This window comes from Cryptomeria japonica, chromosome 3 (genome assembly GCF_030272615.1).
Source record: "Cryptomeria japonica chromosome 3, Sugi_1.0, whole genome shotgun sequence".
In the NCBI taxonomy this organism is placed as follows: Eukaryota; Viridiplantae; Streptophyta; class Pinopsida; order Cupressales; family Cupressaceae; genus Cryptomeria; species Cryptomeria japonica.
The window spans coordinates 762,517,597-762,538,899 of NC_081407.1; the positions used below are offsets into that span (position 1 = coordinate 762,517,597).

Consider the following 21,303-nt stretch of genomic DNA (forward strand, 5'->3'; position numbering starts at 1 on the left):
AGTGGGGGTTGGGGCAAGAGAAGACTTCCCCTTCCACCTATGAGCAACCACAATCCAAGCGATGTTGTCATTAGGTCCATCAAAAGAGAGATCAATCAGAAGGGACCCCGCAGGGTTACAATCAATGGTGTCAACAAAGTGTTGCAACAGAATAGCAGGGGATTGCAGAAGAGCAACAACAGGCTGTGACGAAACAACAGCAAAAGCAAATCTAGCAGCAGAAGAGTGTGGCTTTATAACAAGAGAAGGCGATTAATGCCTTGTTATCATTGGAGTGTCCTGAAAAAATTTCGAGGCTCAAAACTTATAGAATTCCGATTTCATTTCAAATTTCCTGTAGCTAAAAAATGGTTTGATTGCTCCAGTATGGTTTGTTGTGTGTTGAACATCCTAACGCGTGCTTTGAATCCTCTTTCAAATGCTTCCTACGATAATAATGATGAAAAGGGTAGTGGGCTCTATTGCACTTGAAATCAGTTGGGATATTAGCTCCATACGTCATGAGCTATTAGATTTGAGTCAACATGGCAAATCTGATGCTTCCTAATACAAGAAAAACCGATACCTTTTTTGCTTATGTCCTCAAGAGTGTGCCATTGTAGATTGTTAAAAAGGTTTTGTAGTCAAAAATCATGTCGACATCTTTAGGGATCAAAATGCATCGTTGATTGAATTTATTCTGTATTTATTAATCAATTAAAAATTATAATACAATTTTTTTTAAAAAAAAATTAATTAATTAATAAATACAAAATAAATATGATCATTGGTGTAAATTGATCCTTGGATAGACAATTTAAAAAACCATTGAAGAAATAATTGTGAGCCCCTCTACTAACAAAGTTGTTTTTTGGTTTAGGGTTAGCTCCTGGGTTTCTTTTTGTTCCTTTCTATTGCATATTATACATGTAAGGGATTGGAACCCTTGTTTTTTCAAGTTTGTTAATATCAATAACAAAGACTTCTTGACACTAAATAACGTAAAATATTACAAGACGAAGAACAATGATTCATGTTGATCAATAAACAATCAACAATTGAGAGAGAAATGCATCAAATAAAGTTATGCACTAGTTTTTAAACCATTGTGGCATTGCCAATAAGAAACAAACACATGTTTTCAACATGACACACACTTTCTGACATAGTCAATTTTTACCTTAAAAATTCTCTATATCAAGCAACAAGTCCCCATGCACTATTAGATTGGAGGTTATGAGGCAAATCAAACAATGCATGCCACTCCAAGATTTTTAAAAACACTTCAAAGAGGAGATATAGTAATTGAGCATATTCTAATAGTTGTTATAAAATTTATTGATTTATTGTCCGATATTTTTAATATCAAAACACTACTAGTTGTGAAAATGAAGTTTTAGTGTTGATCATTAGTACTAATAATTGAATGAAATCTATTCCTTAGATCTAGAAAGCAACAAATCATGTGATGTCACATGAATGCAACAATAAAACATGACAATGGACAACTATCGGTCTAACTTTTTTGGGGGTTATTTTGGACACTTCAACAAAAAGAATGTTGATGTGGCTCCATATTTGATGATGTGGACTTGAAACCTTAATTATTCACATAGGGCTTGCCAAGTAAGCTGTTGTAAAAAATTGGGAGTGATTTACATTGCCACATAAGATTTTGAGAGGTGCAAAGTTAGGATGCTCAACTACTAGGTCCTTTTCCATAGAAAACAACAAAATAAACCAATACAAAAGTAAATGTTACCATCGTAGTGAGACACCACAAATATGATGATCCACAGTAAGATAAAGAAAACTAGCTTTTTCACATAGGGAAAGCCTGACAAGGATACGAAGAGCCTCAATGACCAAAATATCTATAATAAGAAAGAAGAAAGAAGATATGATTGATCAAAGTAGGAAAGAAATCCAACCCATTTTGGGACATCAAGACATAGCAACATAAAGCATTTGAAGATTGAAACATCTTGAACAACCAATTAAACACACATTTCTCAAAGATCAAGGTAATATTGTTTTTGTAGCTTATCTAACTCTTCGTTTTTGTTCTTTTGTACACATGGGTGACGAATTTAGAGTGCTCTTACGAAATAGGCAAAGATGAAAGTGTACTTCCATTCCTACTCTTTAGGGCAAAGTGAATATTGAGAATGGAATAATTAATGTTGTCTATTACTTCCCCCGGTTGAGTATAAATTCACTAATTGTTTCTTAACATCCAACCTAGGAAAAAGTAGAATATTGGCCTAATAATTTGTTTTCTAGGATATCAAGAACAACTTCATGGTTAATATGTTTCATCCTCTTGACAACAATGAGATGCTCTTGATGCTTGACAACAATGAGATGCTCTTGATGTTTGCCAAATTCAATAATGGGCCACAATAGACCCTTAATTATATGGATGACAGAAGATAACATTAGCTGGCTTGTTCAATTTTTTAAAAAGATGAAACAAAAGACCAGAGCACTCTTGAGATGTTATTCACTCTTACCAAATTCTTATTCCATCAGGTTATCCATAGAATATCATTCTACTTATTGTGATTTAAGTAGCAAGTAATCACCATATATTCAGCTTATGATTCTCCATTGAGCTCTCAAATTAGGACTTCAGTTACAATGATATTACTTAAACGCAAACAAAGAATCCCAAAAGAGGATCTGCTTACAAGACACTTAATCTACGATATAGAGGACTTGGCAAAAATGACGAAGGTATTGTTCAACCCATAGAACAAAGTGCTTTCATAATATTCGCCTATATCATCCCTCGAGTTATTGGTCCTTATCCTACTGCTTTTAATATAAACTGTATTCATGCCAAGTCCAAACATTGAGAATTCAAGATAGGTTGAAGGAATTGTCACTATAGGCCAAACTTCATATTTTTTTCTGTAGTGCTAAGAGGCTCTAAGGTGCTAGAGTTTGTCAATTTGTAGCCATAGTTATATGACAGCAATATAAATATATAAAAATTACTTACATAAATGGAGGCAAAGAAACGGCTTTCCATACATTTATGGAGAGAAGCAGGATGACTTTAGCAGACTGATGAAAAGGCACCCTACATGGGAGTTTTTAGTGACAATAAAGGTTTCTTCTTAATGCGTTCTAGTTGCAACAACGCGATCTAATAGTCTGCATGTGCATTTACATTGGTGTTCAATTGATAATTATTAGTGGGCTACAAGCAAAGTTCTGTCGGCTTGTCTTTAAAAGTTAATAAATTATTTATTTTAATGTACAATGAAACAAAACTATTTCAAAATCACTACAATAGCAAGTTTCAATTTCCACTTAAATCTTAACAACTTTACAGTCGAAAAATTAATAACAAAAATGCTTGGCCTCCTCACAAGAAGCATTTTTCTATCGATGCTTAAAAACAAACTGATTGTGTATTTTGTGCTCAAAATGGTACCTACTTTCCCAAGGCCAGATACTTTTTACGTGCGATTTTAACGAGTTGCGATTTTAGCGAGTTGGCTACATTTTCACAAAATATTTTTTAAAGAACTAGTTTTCCAACTGACAATTTTTTTTTTATAATTGCCTTATTTTCATATAAAATTTACATTAAGTTATTGGAACTGCCAAAATATATATCTTACAATAGCAGTTCCCATGTCTTTCCTCAGTAGAAATCTGCAATGCACATTTTTTATGATTTTGAAAGATCTACTTGCCATTGCATAAAGATTTACCAACCATTCTATGTCAGTAATATGTTTTACATCATCGTGAGTTTTCATGTTCTTAGAGCATAGAAAATGATCAACTTTACAAACATGACACGAAATGTTGCTTTCGTTGTTATTTTTCTAAAATATCCCATACATGATCCAAATACAGTGTACATTTAAATTAAATTTGCAATAGAGTAAAAATTATAATACAAAAGATGAATTCTAGGATCCTATTGAAACCTCAGGTGGTAAAAAAATAAAACAATATACAGGTAAGGTGAAAGTCATCTTGTTGATGCAAGGAGAGTTCCTACACATATTCAATATGCTGGGTCAGTGGGGACCTAAGAAAGCTCCTTTTAACTTGAATGATGACTCCATCTTACCTCTAAAAGATGTAGATGAATTAAATGGCTTGATTCCTTCTATTTGCATTTTTGTATTTTGTACAGCTGATCTTATTATTGTGGGTTTGTATTTGGAACCTGTACAAGATGTAGCAATAAACATAACTTTCAAGCATGTGTCCCATTCACTAGCTGTGCTTGTATGATGCTTTACTTTGGCATAAGGAATCGATCACTGTCTTCATCTTTTAGCATTGGCACAAGGTACAACCCATGTTAGCAAGCCAGCTTTTCTCAGAGGCCGTCTTTTTTGTTTTGATGCCTAGACATAGTAACATGCAAATAACGAATAAAATGGTCATTAAATATATCAAAAAAATCACATAATCAAGTAAAGCTCAAATTGCATATATACATTGTAAGGAAAAACAGAACTTTGGGGGCAATACAAAAATTCTGCGATAGGAATTGATTCAATCTTTAGAGGAAGGTGAGCTAAAATGGTCTGCAAGAGTAAAGTAGCAACCTTTGAGTGATCAGTTTTGTGAAGTTTCCAACAAAGGATACTACCAGATCCAGAGCTAGATCCACATTCCCTGCAATTATAAAAGCAAAAATGTCAGTCTGCTGAAATTTAGTGATTTGTTGCAGTTCGCCACAACTAGAGAGTGTCAATACTTAAAGCAAGGCAGTAACTTTGGTAGGTAATGTCTTATACAATAGACTTCAAATATGGAAATAAGTTCTATAGGAAAAGTTTGATAAAAAAACAGGAAAAATAGAGTAAATAGAATTATAGGTTATTGCACTTGTAACAGAATATTTTCTTTCTGGATTATATACATATATAGCCATTTGCTGAGCAAAAGAATCCACCATACCCCATATAATGCAAATTTTTGCTTCACATACTGAAAAAACTGTTATTAAGCAGCAGATGCACATAGAATTTATATTTAGAATTAACAATATAAATTATACACCTTATATAAATATAATTTAACATCTGCAATTTATATTCATTAACTATAAGCTAATATTATGTTCGTTAACAAATAAAAGTAATAGGGTTTTTATGACAAACATAAAACAATGTATAAAAATACAGTGAAAATGTCCAATTTCACCGTATTTGATAACCTTTGATTGGAAGGCGTCCTAGTATAGGTCACAGACCTATGAAATATAGCAGAATTTAGATTAAAAGAATATCCAATGCCAGATGTAAGTAGATAATCAAAACTAAATTATGCATGGCAGATTGCTGAAAGTAGGTGAAGACACCACTTTTAATTAAAAATCAAAACCATTGAGCAGGAAAGACTATAATGTACCCTAATGCAACCCTCTTATATTCTGTCCTAGAATCACAATTTTAGAACATAGAGAGAAAATAGGACACTAATGTCAACCTGCACAACAAATTAGACAACATTTCCATCATGCCATGACAGAGCATATATTCATCATTCTTAATGTATTGCAAAGTGTATATGAAAGATTCAACAACCTTTCTTTCCCTACACCTATCCTCATATGGAGCTCAAGGAGAACCACACAAGGTGCCTCGGGTCTATCCCTCTCCAACAAGCCCAAGAGCACCAAGGACCTCATCAACTGGCCTCCTGGCCCACACTTGGGGTTGGCATACTTGCTGGAGCCTAGTGCCCTTGCTTCCTTGTATTCTCCCTCCATAGTTGGATGGTGAGATTGAAAGGTATAACAAACTCCATCGTATAAGTTACTTAATTGTCATATGAACAGTTATATGAAGGCATTTATTAAACTATCATTATGACATTATTATATTATATCCCATTAATAACATTGTATTATGTTATCTGCATTATGTAATAACATTATTATATTACATTACATAATTATGTAATAACATTATTATATTATATTTTTATAGGGTTTCAGGTCCCTTCAAAACTTGTTTTCCCTTAATCAAAAACATTATTATATTATATTATATTGCCAGCATTATGCCATATTGACATCATTATATTATATTATTTTAACTTCCTTGTCATATTAATAGCATTGAATTGTGCCATATCATATTAGAATCACTTTATGTTAATAGCATCATACTATATTATATTAACAATATTATATTCTCAGTTTCATAAATTATGATTATGATGTTGTACCTGTAGCATCCTAAATTGTACTCCCTTACAATTTAGTCCACATTTTGGGCCCTCACCTTAGTGTGAGAGCCCCAATGCTTAATTAAGGCCTATTGTGCTTGTACCATGCAAATTTGGCCTTGTCTTCACTTCATTCACTGCATAACCCCTTGTCTCGGCCCCAAAATAGGGTAGGACCAGAGCGTGGCGCTTTGGTCCTAATGAGGACCAAAGCGCCACGCTCTGGTCCCCCTTAATTGGGCCCCTCTTTGACCCCCTCTTGCATTCTCAAATTTGCCCGGGAACCCCTCCCCGTGTCAGCTTATGTCGAAAAATTAACACATTTTTCGACAGGCAAGTATATAAGGAGGTTTTCCCCTCTCATTTTGATATACAATGATAAGGAGATCATGATACAAGGGCGAAATTATAACCATCAAGCATTCAAGCATTCATCATCAAGCATTTCTAGAGGCTTTCAAGGCTGCATTCTTCATTCATCAATTGTGGAGCAACATTACATAATTCATATGCAAGCATGTGTGTGATATTAGGGTTTTGTCATGTTCATGCCATTTCATACATCATATGTGATTACATTCAAGAAGCAAAGCATCATTATCAATCATTGCAGATCTGAGGTATCTTCCATTATTTATTTTAGTATTTGAAATATTTCAATCAAGGTTAATTCCTTAACCGGGGTTTGACTTAGGCAAGCCCCTATTTCCCTTTCTTTCTATGTGTTGGGAATGGGTATGTGTTGATATGTTTTTTAACACAATCAAACATAGAATAAAATACCAAGGTATCTTATCCTCTCTTGAGCAAAATCTTCCTAAATGCTAAACTATGTGATCAATTGGAAGACTCCAAGGTTCCTAATGTCGGGTCTCGACTTGTGGATAAGCTCCATGGTTGATGTGATTGCTAGTAATCAAGGGGACTTACGTTGAATAATTGAATGCTTGAATTGTTGGAACTTAGATCCTAACTACTTGCTTGAAAAAAAAAAAGCAAAAAAGAGATGGGTTTAGGAATACTATGCTACTCCTAAGAATGCACAAGACATTGGACAACCTTTGGTGAAACTCCACTAAGCCTTGCTTTGACATGCAAAGCAACAACTCCACAAAGCTTAGTGCGATCTTCGAAGGAGACTAAAATGATGTTCAAATCACTATCAACAACAAGGATACCATCAAGGCAATGCATATCAAAGTGTGAATAGCAATTGAAGTTAAGCTCATTAAGAATTCCAGTTGACCACACAAGGCGAATTTGCAATCAACAAACTGCTGGTGGTATGGATATATGAATTCCACCATTGATCATGCACAAAGTTCTTTCATTCATCTAATTATCATTATCTAACATGAATAACTGACAAGAAACCATGCACTTGTAAAGAAACAGCACATTCCACCATAACTTCAATGAAAAGGAAGTTTATTTACAACTCTGACAACAATTTCTGCCTTCTCCTCCTACTCTACTCTAGCTGCTATCTACCATTCACTATTAACCTCTTTCTAAACCATTCGCTATTCACTATTAACCTTTACAAATGAGAAGAGTGAGCCTTATATAGCGAGCTCATTACAATTCAAAGGCTCAGATCGATTTGAGATCAATGGCCGATATTACAAGATGAAAACCCTAAATAGGGTTTGTTAAAACAAACTCTTCTTAGCCAATGAAATAATTACAATATTTGGACACGTCTTTTCTAAATATTTGACCAATAGATAGTGGGGGTAGGTACATTGGAATTTGTGCCCCCAGGGATAAGCTTGGTTCATTGAATCCGAACATGCTGATGTATAACCTTTTGATTGATGGAATAGTGACTAGGATGACATCTTAGTTCACTTGCATTTGGTAGATCAACACAAAATGCTTGAGCAATATCTCTTGATACTCAACATTATTCACTTGCTCGATGTGGTGATGATGATGGGAAGCATTGTTATGGTCAAGCCAATCCTCTATCTTTGCTTGTTTATCTTGCCTTGGGATAATTGCATGGTCTCTCCCTTTACACCCCTTTGACCTCTTCATGAAAGTTCTTGAATATCTCAAAATCCTTCTTGTGTAGTCCTTCCTTGATACCCTTGTGCTTGCCAATGAAGTTTTCCCCTTGAAGTTGCATGGCGGTGTGGGTCTTGCAATCCTCCTTCTCTTATTCTTTCAAGGTGTTGCTTTGCAATTTGCATCATCATCCTCTCACATCTGCCAAAACAAATATGGTATCAAACACACATGATATATAACTTTTACACACCCTCTTAATTTGATATGATCCCTGATTTTTTGTGTTGCAGGTTTGATAGGTGCATTTATAGGGGAGGTCACTCATTTCCATTGGCAAAGGAAGTGAGTTTGCTTCCTTCCAATGGCAAAGGAAGTCTGTTCGTTCCCTTCCATTGGCAAAGTTAGTGAGCAAAATAGCCATCCAGCTTGCTCTTAGCAACCTTTTCATTCATTCGTCCCTTTTCATCAATTTGAGCCTTAAGGTTTTAGTCTTCATGTGTGTGAAATTCATTAAATTATCTTCAATGAGTGCCTTGGAAGCCATTTCGTTCCTTTCCATTGGCAAAGGAAGTGGTATCGCTCCCTTCCAATGGCAAAGGAAGTCACTTCGCTCCCTTCCAATGGTAAAGGAAGTGAGCAAAGGTTCAAACCTTTAGCATCATTCCATCAATTTGATCCTTTCAATGAGCAAAGGTGAGATTCCATGCAAGGTGAAGCATTAGAAAAGCTTAAGACTTTATTTTCCATTTGTTCAAGTTCACTAAATCACCTTCAAGTGTGCAAGAGAAGTCATGTCACTCTCTTCCATTGGCAATGGAAGTGGCATCGCTCCCTTACATTGGCAAAGGAAGAAAATTCGCTCCCTTTGATTGGCAAAGGAAGTGAGCAAAGTTGCACATACTTAGCCAAATTTTGAGATTGCTGATCGAAAATTGAATTCATTGCTTGACAAAAGGCAGTATATGATGATCAAAGGGTGCCTTAGACTCCCTAGAAAGCAAGAGGAGGGAGTTCGCTCCTAAGAAGGAGGAAAGGAAGTGATATCACTCCTAAGAAGGAGCAAAGGAAGTGATATCGCTCCTATAAGGGAGCAATGGAAGTCACATCACTCCAATGAGGGAGCAATGGAAATTTTCATGTACTTAACCAAATTTTGTCCTTGCATCCTGCCTCTCAATGAAGTGCGATCAGACCTCTTGGATGATGAAGAAAACTTTGTATAGTCGGTGAAACTTCATCCAAGGAATGCATCTATCAAACCTCCTTGCTTGTCTTGTTTGAATTGATACCTCATCTCACATCACCTCATCTCCATCCTAACTTGATTAACTTTTGACTCGCTAGCTTCTTCAACACAAAGGCTAATAGCGAAAGACTCTACCACTATCCTAGAAAGCAAAAAAAAGTGGGGGGTTCCCATTTGCAATGGGGTGATGTGTGAATACATCACAACAGTATGGAGCTGTGATCTTTAGAATAGGCATTACTTACAATGACGAATCAATCCCCCTTTGGTGTGTGAAAAGTTTGGAAGACCAGAGCGACGGGCATTCCAGTCTCGACATTTTTGGAGTTTTTTCAGGGATCAGATCCGAATCTTCTTATACTGCTCAGATCTAGGTGCGTGCCTCAATCCAATGACTGTGACTCACTATTTCTGCATTTTTACCTTAATTTCAGCAATTCAACTCACAAAAGAGGGCAAACAAAATCAACTCCCTTGAAATCCAATCAGCATTCAGTCCTTATCATTTTGTGACTGAATCTATTGTGTTTCACCCCTCTTTTGAATGTAATGGTAAATTAGTGGTTTTCATACATCTTATGGTGGAAACCCTAATTTTCCACCATTATAGTACCTATATTAATTTGCAATGATACTATGAATATGATTAAATTATTATTAAAATGCTGTGAACATATAACGAAATTGTGGAAATGATTAAAGTTGTTATTTTAATGTTATGGACATACATTAATACTGTGAATTTGATCAAACTTGTTATCTTAATGCTGTGAATTTACAGTGATAATGATTTAAGTATCATCATAATGCTGTTAATACATAGTGATAATAGTTCATAAGAGTGCATTGGTTGACTGTCTATCATTATCCACACTGGAGTACAGAGCACCTCTTATCGGCATCACAATTTTGCGTTGGTGTTGGAAATAAGCCACACCCGGACCGACGATGGACTGGTCCAAGAGGGGCCAGTAGCTCAGTGGTAGAGCACTCCAGCAGCGTATGGAAGGTCTTAGGTTCGAGTCCTAGCTGGTCCATGTCTCAACATGGTATCAGAGCCAAGTCCAGGCTAGGAGCCCCAAACACACGAGAGGTGTGGCTTAAGGGGGGTGTTTGTGTTGGAAATAAGCCACACCCGAACCGAGGATGGACTGATCCAAGAGGGGCCAGTAGCTCAGTGGTAGAGCACTCCAGCAGCGTATGGAAGGTCCTAGGTTCAAGTCCTAGCTGGTCCATGTCTCAACATTTTGCATGTTAGAGATCTTCTCTCTTTTCGTGCCTGCGAAGCTATAATATTCCCTAGGCCCATGTTTTTCCTTTGAAGATTTGTCACAGGCCCACCCTCGTCCCAATCAGCATCATCTTATTGGTTTCATTGTTTCACATATCAAAAACTGCCCTTGTATAAAGGTTTGTGAAACCACAAGATGGGGACCCCTTGCCACCTAAGCAAATGATTGTCCTTGAGCCCATGCCATGCCCAATCAGCGCTATCTCATTGGCTGCACAATTTCATTTCTCAGAGGCTCCTTGTTTCTTTGTAGTTGCGAAACTCCAAAATGGCCCCACATCTTCCAACCGAGACTATGAGACCCACCTTATCCACATGGCAGTGTTTCGCACATCATAGCAAGGTGATGTGTCAAATTTTATATCTTGCAAATTTGTGAGATTGTAACACATGTTGGTCATTGAAAAAGGAGGAAGTCTTGCGGTTGTTAAATGCAAACTTTTAAAAGGTGGCTACAAGGACATCTAGACCATTGGATCAAGCAAATCAAGTGCCCAGATATAACCTAGAGAACGGCTAGTTCCGACAATCTATCTCGCACATATGATGTTAATGGCATTCTTAACATCTGCAAATCAGATTTGTCGGTTGTTTCTTATTCATTTGCAGCCTATCTTGTATCTAGAGCTCTAAAAAGGTGTCCTATGTATTCAATTGCTTAAAGTCAAAGTTGTTGAGGGCTTTCTCGCCATCAATTAGGCCATTCAATAGCGTCGTTCCAATAAGTTAAATCTATTTGTCTTTACCCTAATTTAAGTGCAAAGTCATCAATACTTTGTTACCTGAGCTATGTTTTAAGCCTTTCCTCCCTACAATTTTGTTGTTTGAAATTTTGAAAATTTGAATCTCCCAAGAAACCCTAGTTACCCTTTGCCTATAATAAAAACTCCTTAAAATGGTCAAGTCTTCTAAGGGAGCCAAGAGGAAACTAGATGAAGACATTATTGTCCAATCGCCCAACTCCTTCCAAAAAAGTAAACGATCTTGGGGTGCAAGGATCCTGTCTAACAATTTAGTAGACAAAAATGATTGTTGCAAAGACCCTAGTATTCCCGTCCAAGGTTTCAACTTGTATAGATATGGGTAAAACAAGGCAAAATTCAAAGCCCCTATTAACAATGTATGAACGCTAGAATTGGGCAAGCTTGTAGTCCCCAATGTATTTATAAATGTAGACCTGATCAAAGCCCTAGCCAAAGCATATGATCCTAATTTGAGGGCTATTGATAATCCAAAAGGGCAGCTCCTTCTGAACCTGGATAGGGGTTACATTTGTGAAGTTTTCAACCTGGATCCAAATGCCCAAGTGCCCATTGATTTTGGAGAACTAAGAAGAGAATGACAGGATGAGAAGGGGTTACAAGGTGAGGCTACTGCCTGATTTCAGACCAAAATCTTTGAGTAAATAAGAAAGAAGATTCACTAACCAGATGAAGGAGCCATTTCACTATGACATCTTTGAAGACTACTTCATCAAGACCTACTTTGCCCTGTGTCAAGTTTTGGGCATAGATTCTTAAGTGCGAATGCCAATTCACCTACTGGTCCTTGCTGTTGATCTTCAGTCATATGAGCAGAACAGGCCATTTGATTATGCTACTTTTGTTGCAGAGGGGATCCACAAGTCCTGCAGTTCTATAAAAAAGGATCCCATCACAGTACATTTCAAATGGTACTCAATACCCTGCCATTATCCTTTACAGTGCATTAAAGATATGGAAGCCCCAACTTAGGGTAAGATTAGAAGAAAATAAGAAGCCCTTGCCAATCCAAGAATGGACTTACATATGTGACAAACACTGTGATAAGGCTAATTATACCACTTTTGAGGAATTCTTTGTCAAGGAGATATTGATTAATTTGGGGGAGAGGGTTGATTGCAGATTGTGTAAGAGTGTTAAAAGATTCTTGAGGCCCAAGGATTTGCTCCCAGAAGAGAATTGGACATACTAGGGAGATTGGTTCTTGTACAAGGACAGCACAGTCACAAGAGTCTATGGTGCACTAGTGGCACCACATATCCTCTTAAGATCTGTCCCAGACAAAATTGCCTTCTTGGAGATCATATGGCAACTTAAAGATAGACAAAACACACTTGAGAAATGCTAAGAAAGGTTCCTTCATGCCTTAAATTATTTTCTCAGACTTTCAAGTATTGGTCAAAGAAGGCCTTGAATTAATATCTAATCTCCTCAGGCCTTATAGAATGAAAGTGGACAAGAAAAGACAATGTGACCCTGAACATTTTATTCATGACGTAAGGTCTTCTTACAGATTATCAACACATGTCCATGAGTATGATGAGATGGAAGATTTGATCAAAAACTGCCACACCCAAAAGAAGGTGATCACAAAAAGAGAAAACTAGGCAAAGATCAAATTTGTTGAGGAACAAAAGGCAGGCAAAAATCCATCATTCAAGGGATCCCACGCAGAGGTCAATGACCCTATCTTGAAGATCAGGTTATTGATGGATCAGTATTAAAATACTCTGGAAAGCATAAAATTGCCTCAAGTTGGAGGGGCTAGCTCTTCTTTTGCACCTGCACCAACAATCATACCAGTGCAACAAAGTCCCCAGCCAGATACTCCACAGCAAATATTATCACCAGGCAAGGATCTTGCAGTTAAATTCCCATTATGTGGATATGAGGCCAGCTCAAGAGGCCATGAGGAGAAAAGTGAATATGATGTCTCATCCAGGACAGTGATGGAGCTCCCTCCTAAGGACAGAGCATTGGTCAATTTTAGAGGTGTAATTGATGATATTAGAGAGGTGGCCTACACTGAATTCATGAATAATGATGCATTCATTGCTACAAAATTGTTTCCACAGTTCATCATCAAACTAAAAGGAGAGATTTTTCAAAAGGAAATGAACCAAAAGGAGGTCACTGCTGAAAATAAGGAACAAGTAGCAGTAGAGATATGGAAGAGAGTCCATGCAGAGATGGTTGGCAAGACCCCTGAAAATGGAAGGCAAATTCTCAGGGACAGTGGTATCCTACTATTGGAGGGATGGGACATCTCTTCTGCTATAGCTTTTGACACTATCATAAGGCAGCAAACAAACGAGCCCTTGACATCTGACGAAGAAGCCCAAGACTTGTACTTTAGATCAGGATTTGATCAAAGACATGAGGCACAAGCTATTTGATTTGTTTACCCAGGCTCAAATAATCTGCAAGTAGTACAAGATCTTGGAGAGTTGACTAGAAATCTCATTGTCAGAAGAGTAGGAGACACTTGTGTCTCACAGGCTGCACAATTGACAGGACAAAAAACCTTATTCACAGAGGCAACATCTAAGAAGCTTGAAGCTGATGTTGTTAAATTGAATGCAGAAAACAGGAAGCTAACGGATGAGCGTACAATAGTCATAAGGTTGCTTCCACCACAACAACAAGCAGGTGAAGCTTCAACTTAAGCAAACACAACAGCATTGATGCAGGAGTTGGATTTAATAAAGATCAAGGTCAGGAATTTGGAAATGGACCTTGAGGATAGCAAAAAGGTTGAGGAAAAGGTCATGGAGAAAAGAGAAAAAATGAGGATTAATATGATAGATATATTGCTCAGAAAAAGGTTGGCATCAATCCTTAGCCATGTTGACATTGCCTGGCAGTACTATGATTCCTTGAGAAACACATTCCAGGAGCATGCTAGATTGAAAGTCCAGCTCAGATGTTGGCAATTACACTTGGCTCCAAGGATTGATTTCCTAAATATATTGTTTGATCATGCAGATGTTGATAACAACAGTTTTCAAGTCCTCTATGGTATCACTTAAATTTACACTCATGTCAAACATTACTAGGATATCGTAAGATGTATCACAAACTTATTACCAAAGAATTGACAAAGTTTGAAGGATTGACAGTGCATCACATGCCTTCACTTTTCAAAGACAATGGAGATGTAAAGGATAGTACTGAGTGGAAGGCAGAATTTACAAAGCTTCTTCCCCTATGTTAGTTGATATAAATGCAGATTGAGAAACAGATATTGACAAATTGAGCACATATTCAGATATAGTCTCTTGGTTGGAACAGGGGATGATCATAGTTAGCATAGTAATAAAGGACTCCTAGGGGATACATACAATGGCCACCTGGCAAAGGTCCATTACTTTCTTCAGCAAGGTGTTTTTTAATTTTGAGATGAAATAAATGCAAATTTAATTTCCATTTCACTCGGTCACAATCAGGGACCTTTTTGCCATATCATCAGAACTGAAGGTCACATGTATGCTAAGGCAGTTCCAACAAGCTTTGAGAAGCAGTACACAATCAGTTTTGAAGATGGTGTATTTTCCTCAAACCTTGTGTGCATTGTCAACAAATTTCAATGGCTTCAACATTCTTTTCAACGAGGATAAAGTGTTATTTAACTTATTTTGTCTTGTAGTGGAGCAAAAATGCCTTTTGCAAATTCTTTTGTAATAAGGTTGCCAAATGAATACTTGACATGTGTACATGGCTTTAAGATTCTTGCTCCCTTGTTTCTATAGAAGGGAATTCTGAGTCATTGTACAAGGATTCTAATTCTTATCCTGAAAGTTGTCGGGTCAGGTCTTTTTGTATAGTGTGAAAGATAGGTGTTGTAGCAGAAAGTGATAGCCTGTCAGTATAATGTCTATGTAGCAAATCTTTTGATCAGAATGCACAAGAAATTATACATGCTTCTGTTTCAATTGTCTCCTTGAAAACTATATTCAGATATTTTTGAAATATAATGAGCAAGCATCATCTATTTCAGCTCCATGATATTTTTGTGGTGTATGTTCTATTTTCTGCTTCTTTTCGAGTTTAAGATTAAATTGCTTTAAGTAGGACATAAATTTTTTTGTAAAGTTACAAGGATCTAAATGAAGAATTGAGTTGGATCCTATAATTTGTGGGTGGTGTAAGGCATTGAAACTATGAACCCACTGGTTGAAATCAAATTTGCTTAGGTGTTGTCATGTCTCTGCCAGTTAGAATCACACTCAAATTAATAAATCGCATGTTTACTTCCAGTATTCTTCTTTGTTTGGAGTTGAGATATATATTCTCAGGACCAGCAATGCATGTCTTCCAGGAATTGAGCCAGATTTGTTGCATATTTTATGTTTTCTTGTTCTAATTGAGTGAAAGCATTTCTGTTTTACAATACCCAAGTTATCAAGTGAATATATCAGTAGGTATTGTTAAGGGATCACCCTCCTTGGCCTTGGAGAGCCAAAAGTGTAGAGTAAATCAGCCTTATGGTTGTTTCCTGCCCATTGGCAACTAACTTGAGATCTTTGAGCATGAGAATGTGACAAATCTCTAGAAGATTTTAAGCAATCAGTTGGTGTAACCAACACACCATACAAATTTGACATCTATCATCACTCTGTCCATATAGTCAAAACACCGTATACACATGACACTTTTTAGCACATTTTTGGAGCCTAGTTGATAACCCGCTCATATAATGACCTACTTTATACATTTTATGAAATAGAAAAGGCATAAAAGATTCTCTTCCTACCTCTTTGTATATTCATCTTGTTCATTATTGAATATAAGTGACATCTATTCCATAAGCCTTCCACATCCGAGTGTATTTTGGTTACCATACATGTTTTTCATTATACGTTCTATGACCTTGTTGCATTACTAGATGATCTAAAAATCATCCACCAATTCAACCTAGAAATTGGATTATTGATATTCAAGATAAAGCTCTTATTTCATGTCAATGCAAACTGACACACAACAGCTAAGAGGACTCAACACACCTAGTTCAAATCATGAAAGTCCATACAAGAATTGAAGAAAAATGGCCAACAAATGCACTCACAAAGTCTCAATTGACATTCAACATATGCTTTGGAAACACGATGTTAGTAACTGTTTGAGCAATTCCACAAATTTATAAACTACCTCAGACAAGCACTATAAAATCCTAAACGGCTAATGCAACACCAAAATTGGTGCAGTCACCGGTTAGGAGGGACGTCAAAGAGATCAATCCGGACCGGGCAGCAAGAGTAAACACAACAGAAACAAGAGGATATGATGGAGGCAATGCAGAACTGAATGAATTAGATCATGAAAACTGATTACAGATAACCGGTAACATCCAGAATACAAGATTCGGCTCACTGGCTTGCTATATACATGCTCAATTACAGAATCGGTCAACTCCGGACCTCTAATTCTTAAGATCTATCTTCTATATTCTTCCTAACTGAATTATGATGCTTAATTACATTGATTTATATGATCTAGGGAGATCCGGTCGGCCCAAAAGGGATCAAATGCCAAAGAACAAGATCAAACATGTAAAACCAATAGGTCGGCCTCCGCCAAAGAGATTCCTCCAGAAAATCCAAAGGATGAAGTGTGGATCAAAGGGAAGGTCGACCACACGCCAAGGAACATTGGAATCAACGAATTGAAGCTCCACAAGCTACGGAAAAGATCTGCAAGATTCGCCAATATAGGTCCAAGCAGTTCTGGGGCCAGAAAACTGTCTCGAAATCCGGAAGCAATAACTTGTCGGAAAATGATACAAATGCTCCACGGTTTAGGAATAAGAAAGATTATCATGTCCTCAAGCAAAATCCAACTCCGCAAGATCCAATGAGCCAATGCAAGAAAATGCAAAAAGAAATGTTGAAACTGCAAAACAGAAAACAAACTGGAAAGGAAATGTTTTTGGTTGATGCAAGATTGCCAAGAACCGAGGATGCCCCTGCATCAAAAATCCTTTAAAAGTTCAATTCAATCTAGATATCTCTACTTTCAAAGGCAAAATTGATGCCTTGATGCAATATGTTTGGATTAAAAGCCTCAAAAATAACTATTCCATCAACAGCTCCACTAATGTCAACAAGATCTCCTTTAGAATGTTGAAAATGACCATTTTAGTATCAAACTATTGGCAAGAACTCAACAAACACCTTAAAAAAAGATGACTAGCCACTGAGCCTAACATGGGTAGACTTTATCAATGCTCTACACGAGAAATTTTATCCCCTCAAACATTTTGAGAATAAATACAAGAAGTTCTAACAACCATGCCAATTAATGGATTGGTCTCTAAAAGAATACATAACGATGACCACAACTACTCCAAAAGCTTGCTTGAGAATGTTTTAGAGCAATGCCAAGTGCTCAAATGCATCGGAAAATTATCACCTTCCATCCATTCTAGAAGGGAGTTCTTAACCTCAAACAACTTGGGACAAACATTTCACAAAGAATCTAAGATTGAGACAAAGTGAAGCTTAAGCAAATAAATTCCACATTCAAGTGCAAATCTGCATAGAAAACTACCTACAAACCTTTCACAAAGAGACAAAATCCTATTGTGCCAAAGCAGCCATGATACTCTAAAATAATCGAGCCAAGTCCTAAAATGTCTTCACCAACTTACTCAAGTCGAGACATGTAGAGATGTGGTGTCATCATCATCACACTAGCTCTCCTAGAAATGTTGAATATTGCACACAACAATTGTTGTTTGCGGAAACTACATCAAATTTGAATTCCATGGAGAATACTAATCAAGAGGCACAATGTCTCCATGTGAACATTATGACCACAAATGCATCAGAGAAATGCAAGTGTCTCTTCGACATGAAGTGTTGGGTCAACAACCAATATATCTACATCATCATTAATAATGGTAGTCCAAAGAACATCATTGTGCATAATGCAATCCAATGCCTAGGTCTCTCTATTATCAAGCATCCAACCCCTACTCTGCAAGATGTTCACAACATAATGACACTCATGCAGCCAAGAAATACACTTCCAAGTATGCAATCAAACCTATGCAAGACATTGTCCGCTATGATGTCATGCCTCTAGACGTTTATGACATATTGCTTGGAAGTCCATACATATATGATTGGAATGGCATCTACCATTCCAAACAACAATGGTGGACAATTCATGTCAATAAACATTACTTCAACACAGTTGAAAAACTCAGTCTCCACTAACTTAGCTGACCCAAAATATTTAACTGAGGACCTAGGGAATAACTTGGCAATGACTCCATGAGTTTCTCAAACATTAAAAAACTACATGGATTTGAAAAAATTCTTCAAAAACCTGCATATTACTATATTTACACATTCAGCATATTATTGATCTCGTTCATAAATAAATCAAAATCAGAGTTCAGTACACATGATAGACCCAAAAATAAGTTCAATACATTGAATTGTCATCCCTTATCATCACATCAACAAATCACAACCCTAGTTTGAGCACTTGTGTTCAATTATTAAATCTATGGATGACAACCTTTTAATTTTTGAAAGGCAACTTTATATAGATGTTTAACAATGCTTGAACATGGAGGTCTACAATGGATTTTGGGTATTTCAGCAACTTGGTCATTTTGATAATATCTTAGTAATCATTGCAATCTTGATTATCAACAAATATTTGCAGCGGGACATCTATGTAATCATTTCAAGCCAATTTACATGTGCAAAATCATTTATTTCATGTGGGCCTTTCAAATCCAAGTATTTTCTATGAATGTTTTGGTTGATTTTCATTACATTATCCCAAATCTAGATAACCTATATGTATATTTTTCTTAGGGATCATTACACACCATCATACAAGAAATCAAGCAAAGGTGTCACTACATCCTAGGAAAGGAGATAAACATTGATTTTGATCATAAGTCACTCCAATTCATGCACACTCAAAGCATATTGGAAAATGTGCACATGAAGTGGACTCCATCTAGTTATCAAACATAGAAAGTGGACTACAAGGCATGTTTTGGCCAACTACCTATTCACACACTCATCATAGTGCTAGACTCTAGACTCATGCGACCAGGACTTCTCTGATTGGGAGTCACTCTTCCTAGCAAATGCAACCTTCATAAAGACCTATGGCAAAATCTTGGAAAGCAAACAAGTTGGTAAATTCTACTTGTTCAACAAGCTTCTCTATAAGCTTTGGAAATCTCTATGTTTCAAACTATGTACCACACAAGAGACTCGCTTAGGAAGCACATTACACCAAAACAGCTAAACATTTTAGCATTACCAAAACACTGGCAACAATTCAGCATCATTTCTACTAGCCTCACATGCGCATAAGCATCAAGCACCACATCAAGTCTTGCATTCTTTGCAACATTGCAAGCCTACAAATAAGAAGCTTGGACTTTCCAACCCCTCAATTCCAACTAGACCTTAAGAATCTATCCCCATGTATTCCTTGAGCAAACTATCTAGAACCAAGCATCAGAATGCTCTATGTTTATTGTCGTAGCCAGATTCTCTAAGATAGTCATCATGATTATGTTTAAGAAGACAATCACTACAACCAATGTTGCACGTTTTTTCTTCACCCATGTTTGGGTCCACTTTGGCTTACCAGCATCCATTATTTCTAAAATACAACCCACTACCATTTCTAGCAAGCTTCGTAGACCATGGTCCATGTTCAATACACAATTGCATGGGTCTATAACCTTTACATCCATCGATAGACGGCCAAACAAAAGTGGGCAACTACATTCTCCTTTACCTTGTGCATCTACAATCATGCACGCACACACACACACACATACAATTGGGATGACAACATCCTCTACATCTAGCATAACTACAATAGAACTCTTCACAATTCTATGAGGCATGGTCCTTTCAAGACATGTCTTTGGTTCCAACCGTAAACACCCCTCAACATATCCTATCACACACCTTCCACAACAAAGATGCATGCACAGGAACAAGAATTTGATGAGGCATAGAAGTTTTTGCAATATGTCCAAGTTGTGCATTAATATGCTTAGCATATGCTTACATGACAAAAATAGAAATACAAAGAATGCCACTACTCACATTTTAGTTTAGCAACAAAGTCTGGTTGCAACTTCTAAAAGAATGCTTCAAGGGGCCACATCTAATGATTAAGCCTTTGCACTATGGTTTTTAAGACCATCCTTCATGCAACTAGTGAGAACGTCTTCATCCTCAATCTTCCACAGTACTTAGGCATGCACCCAAATTTCAATGTGCAACTCCTTAAGCCATATTTTACCTCTGTATTGGAGCTTGCAACTATCCATCCTACATCGTTGAACCTGACAAATTTACAACCAGCCAAGAGAGACATCACTAACACCATTACCACTCGTACTTACTATAGCAAACATCAACTCTTTTGGGTAGTCAAGATTGGGACCACTACTCCTCAAGAGGTGATGATTATCTTAATGCATCTTCACACATCCTCTTAAGCAACATTATCTACACACTCAACATGTAAAATACCATATTCGTGCCTCCATGTGCAGCACTACTCACATGCATCTTGTAGTCCTACACATGATTCCACATACCAATGTCCAATTAAACCATGTGTGTATGACACATGGAGCATCCGCATACACATGTTATGCTTCCAAATGCACACCACCTAGCAGCATCTATGCCACAAAACATGATCATCTAACTTGCACCATAGGCATTTGACACAAGGTGGCTTTTCTACCACAACCCTACAATACAATTGGCACAACATGGTTCGACATCTATCATCACCATGTCCAC

The 21,303-nt window shown here is 36.9% G+C and overlaps 1 protein-coding gene across 5 annotated transcripts in view; it reads right to left on the bottom strand.

Moving 5' to 3' along the window:
* Window positions 1-3,783: 3,783 nt before the first annotated feature.
* Window positions 3,784-21,303, bottom strand: part of LOC131068881 (protein STICHEL-like 1) — a 48,094-nt gene continuing 30,574 nt past the window's right edge. For all 5 annotated transcript variants that reach the window (XM_058004149.2, XM_058004151.2, XM_058004150.2 and 2 more), the window contains 2 exons: window positions 4,560-4,629; window positions 3,784-4,355 (listed from right to left, as the gene is read on the bottom strand). In XM_058004149.2, coding sequence (XP_057860132.2) covers window positions 4,275-4,355; window positions 4,560-4,629 — 151 coding nt within the window. In that variant the 3' untranslated portion in view covers window positions 3,784-4,274. The remainder of the gene's footprint in view (window positions 4,356-4,559; window positions 4,630-21,303) is intronic.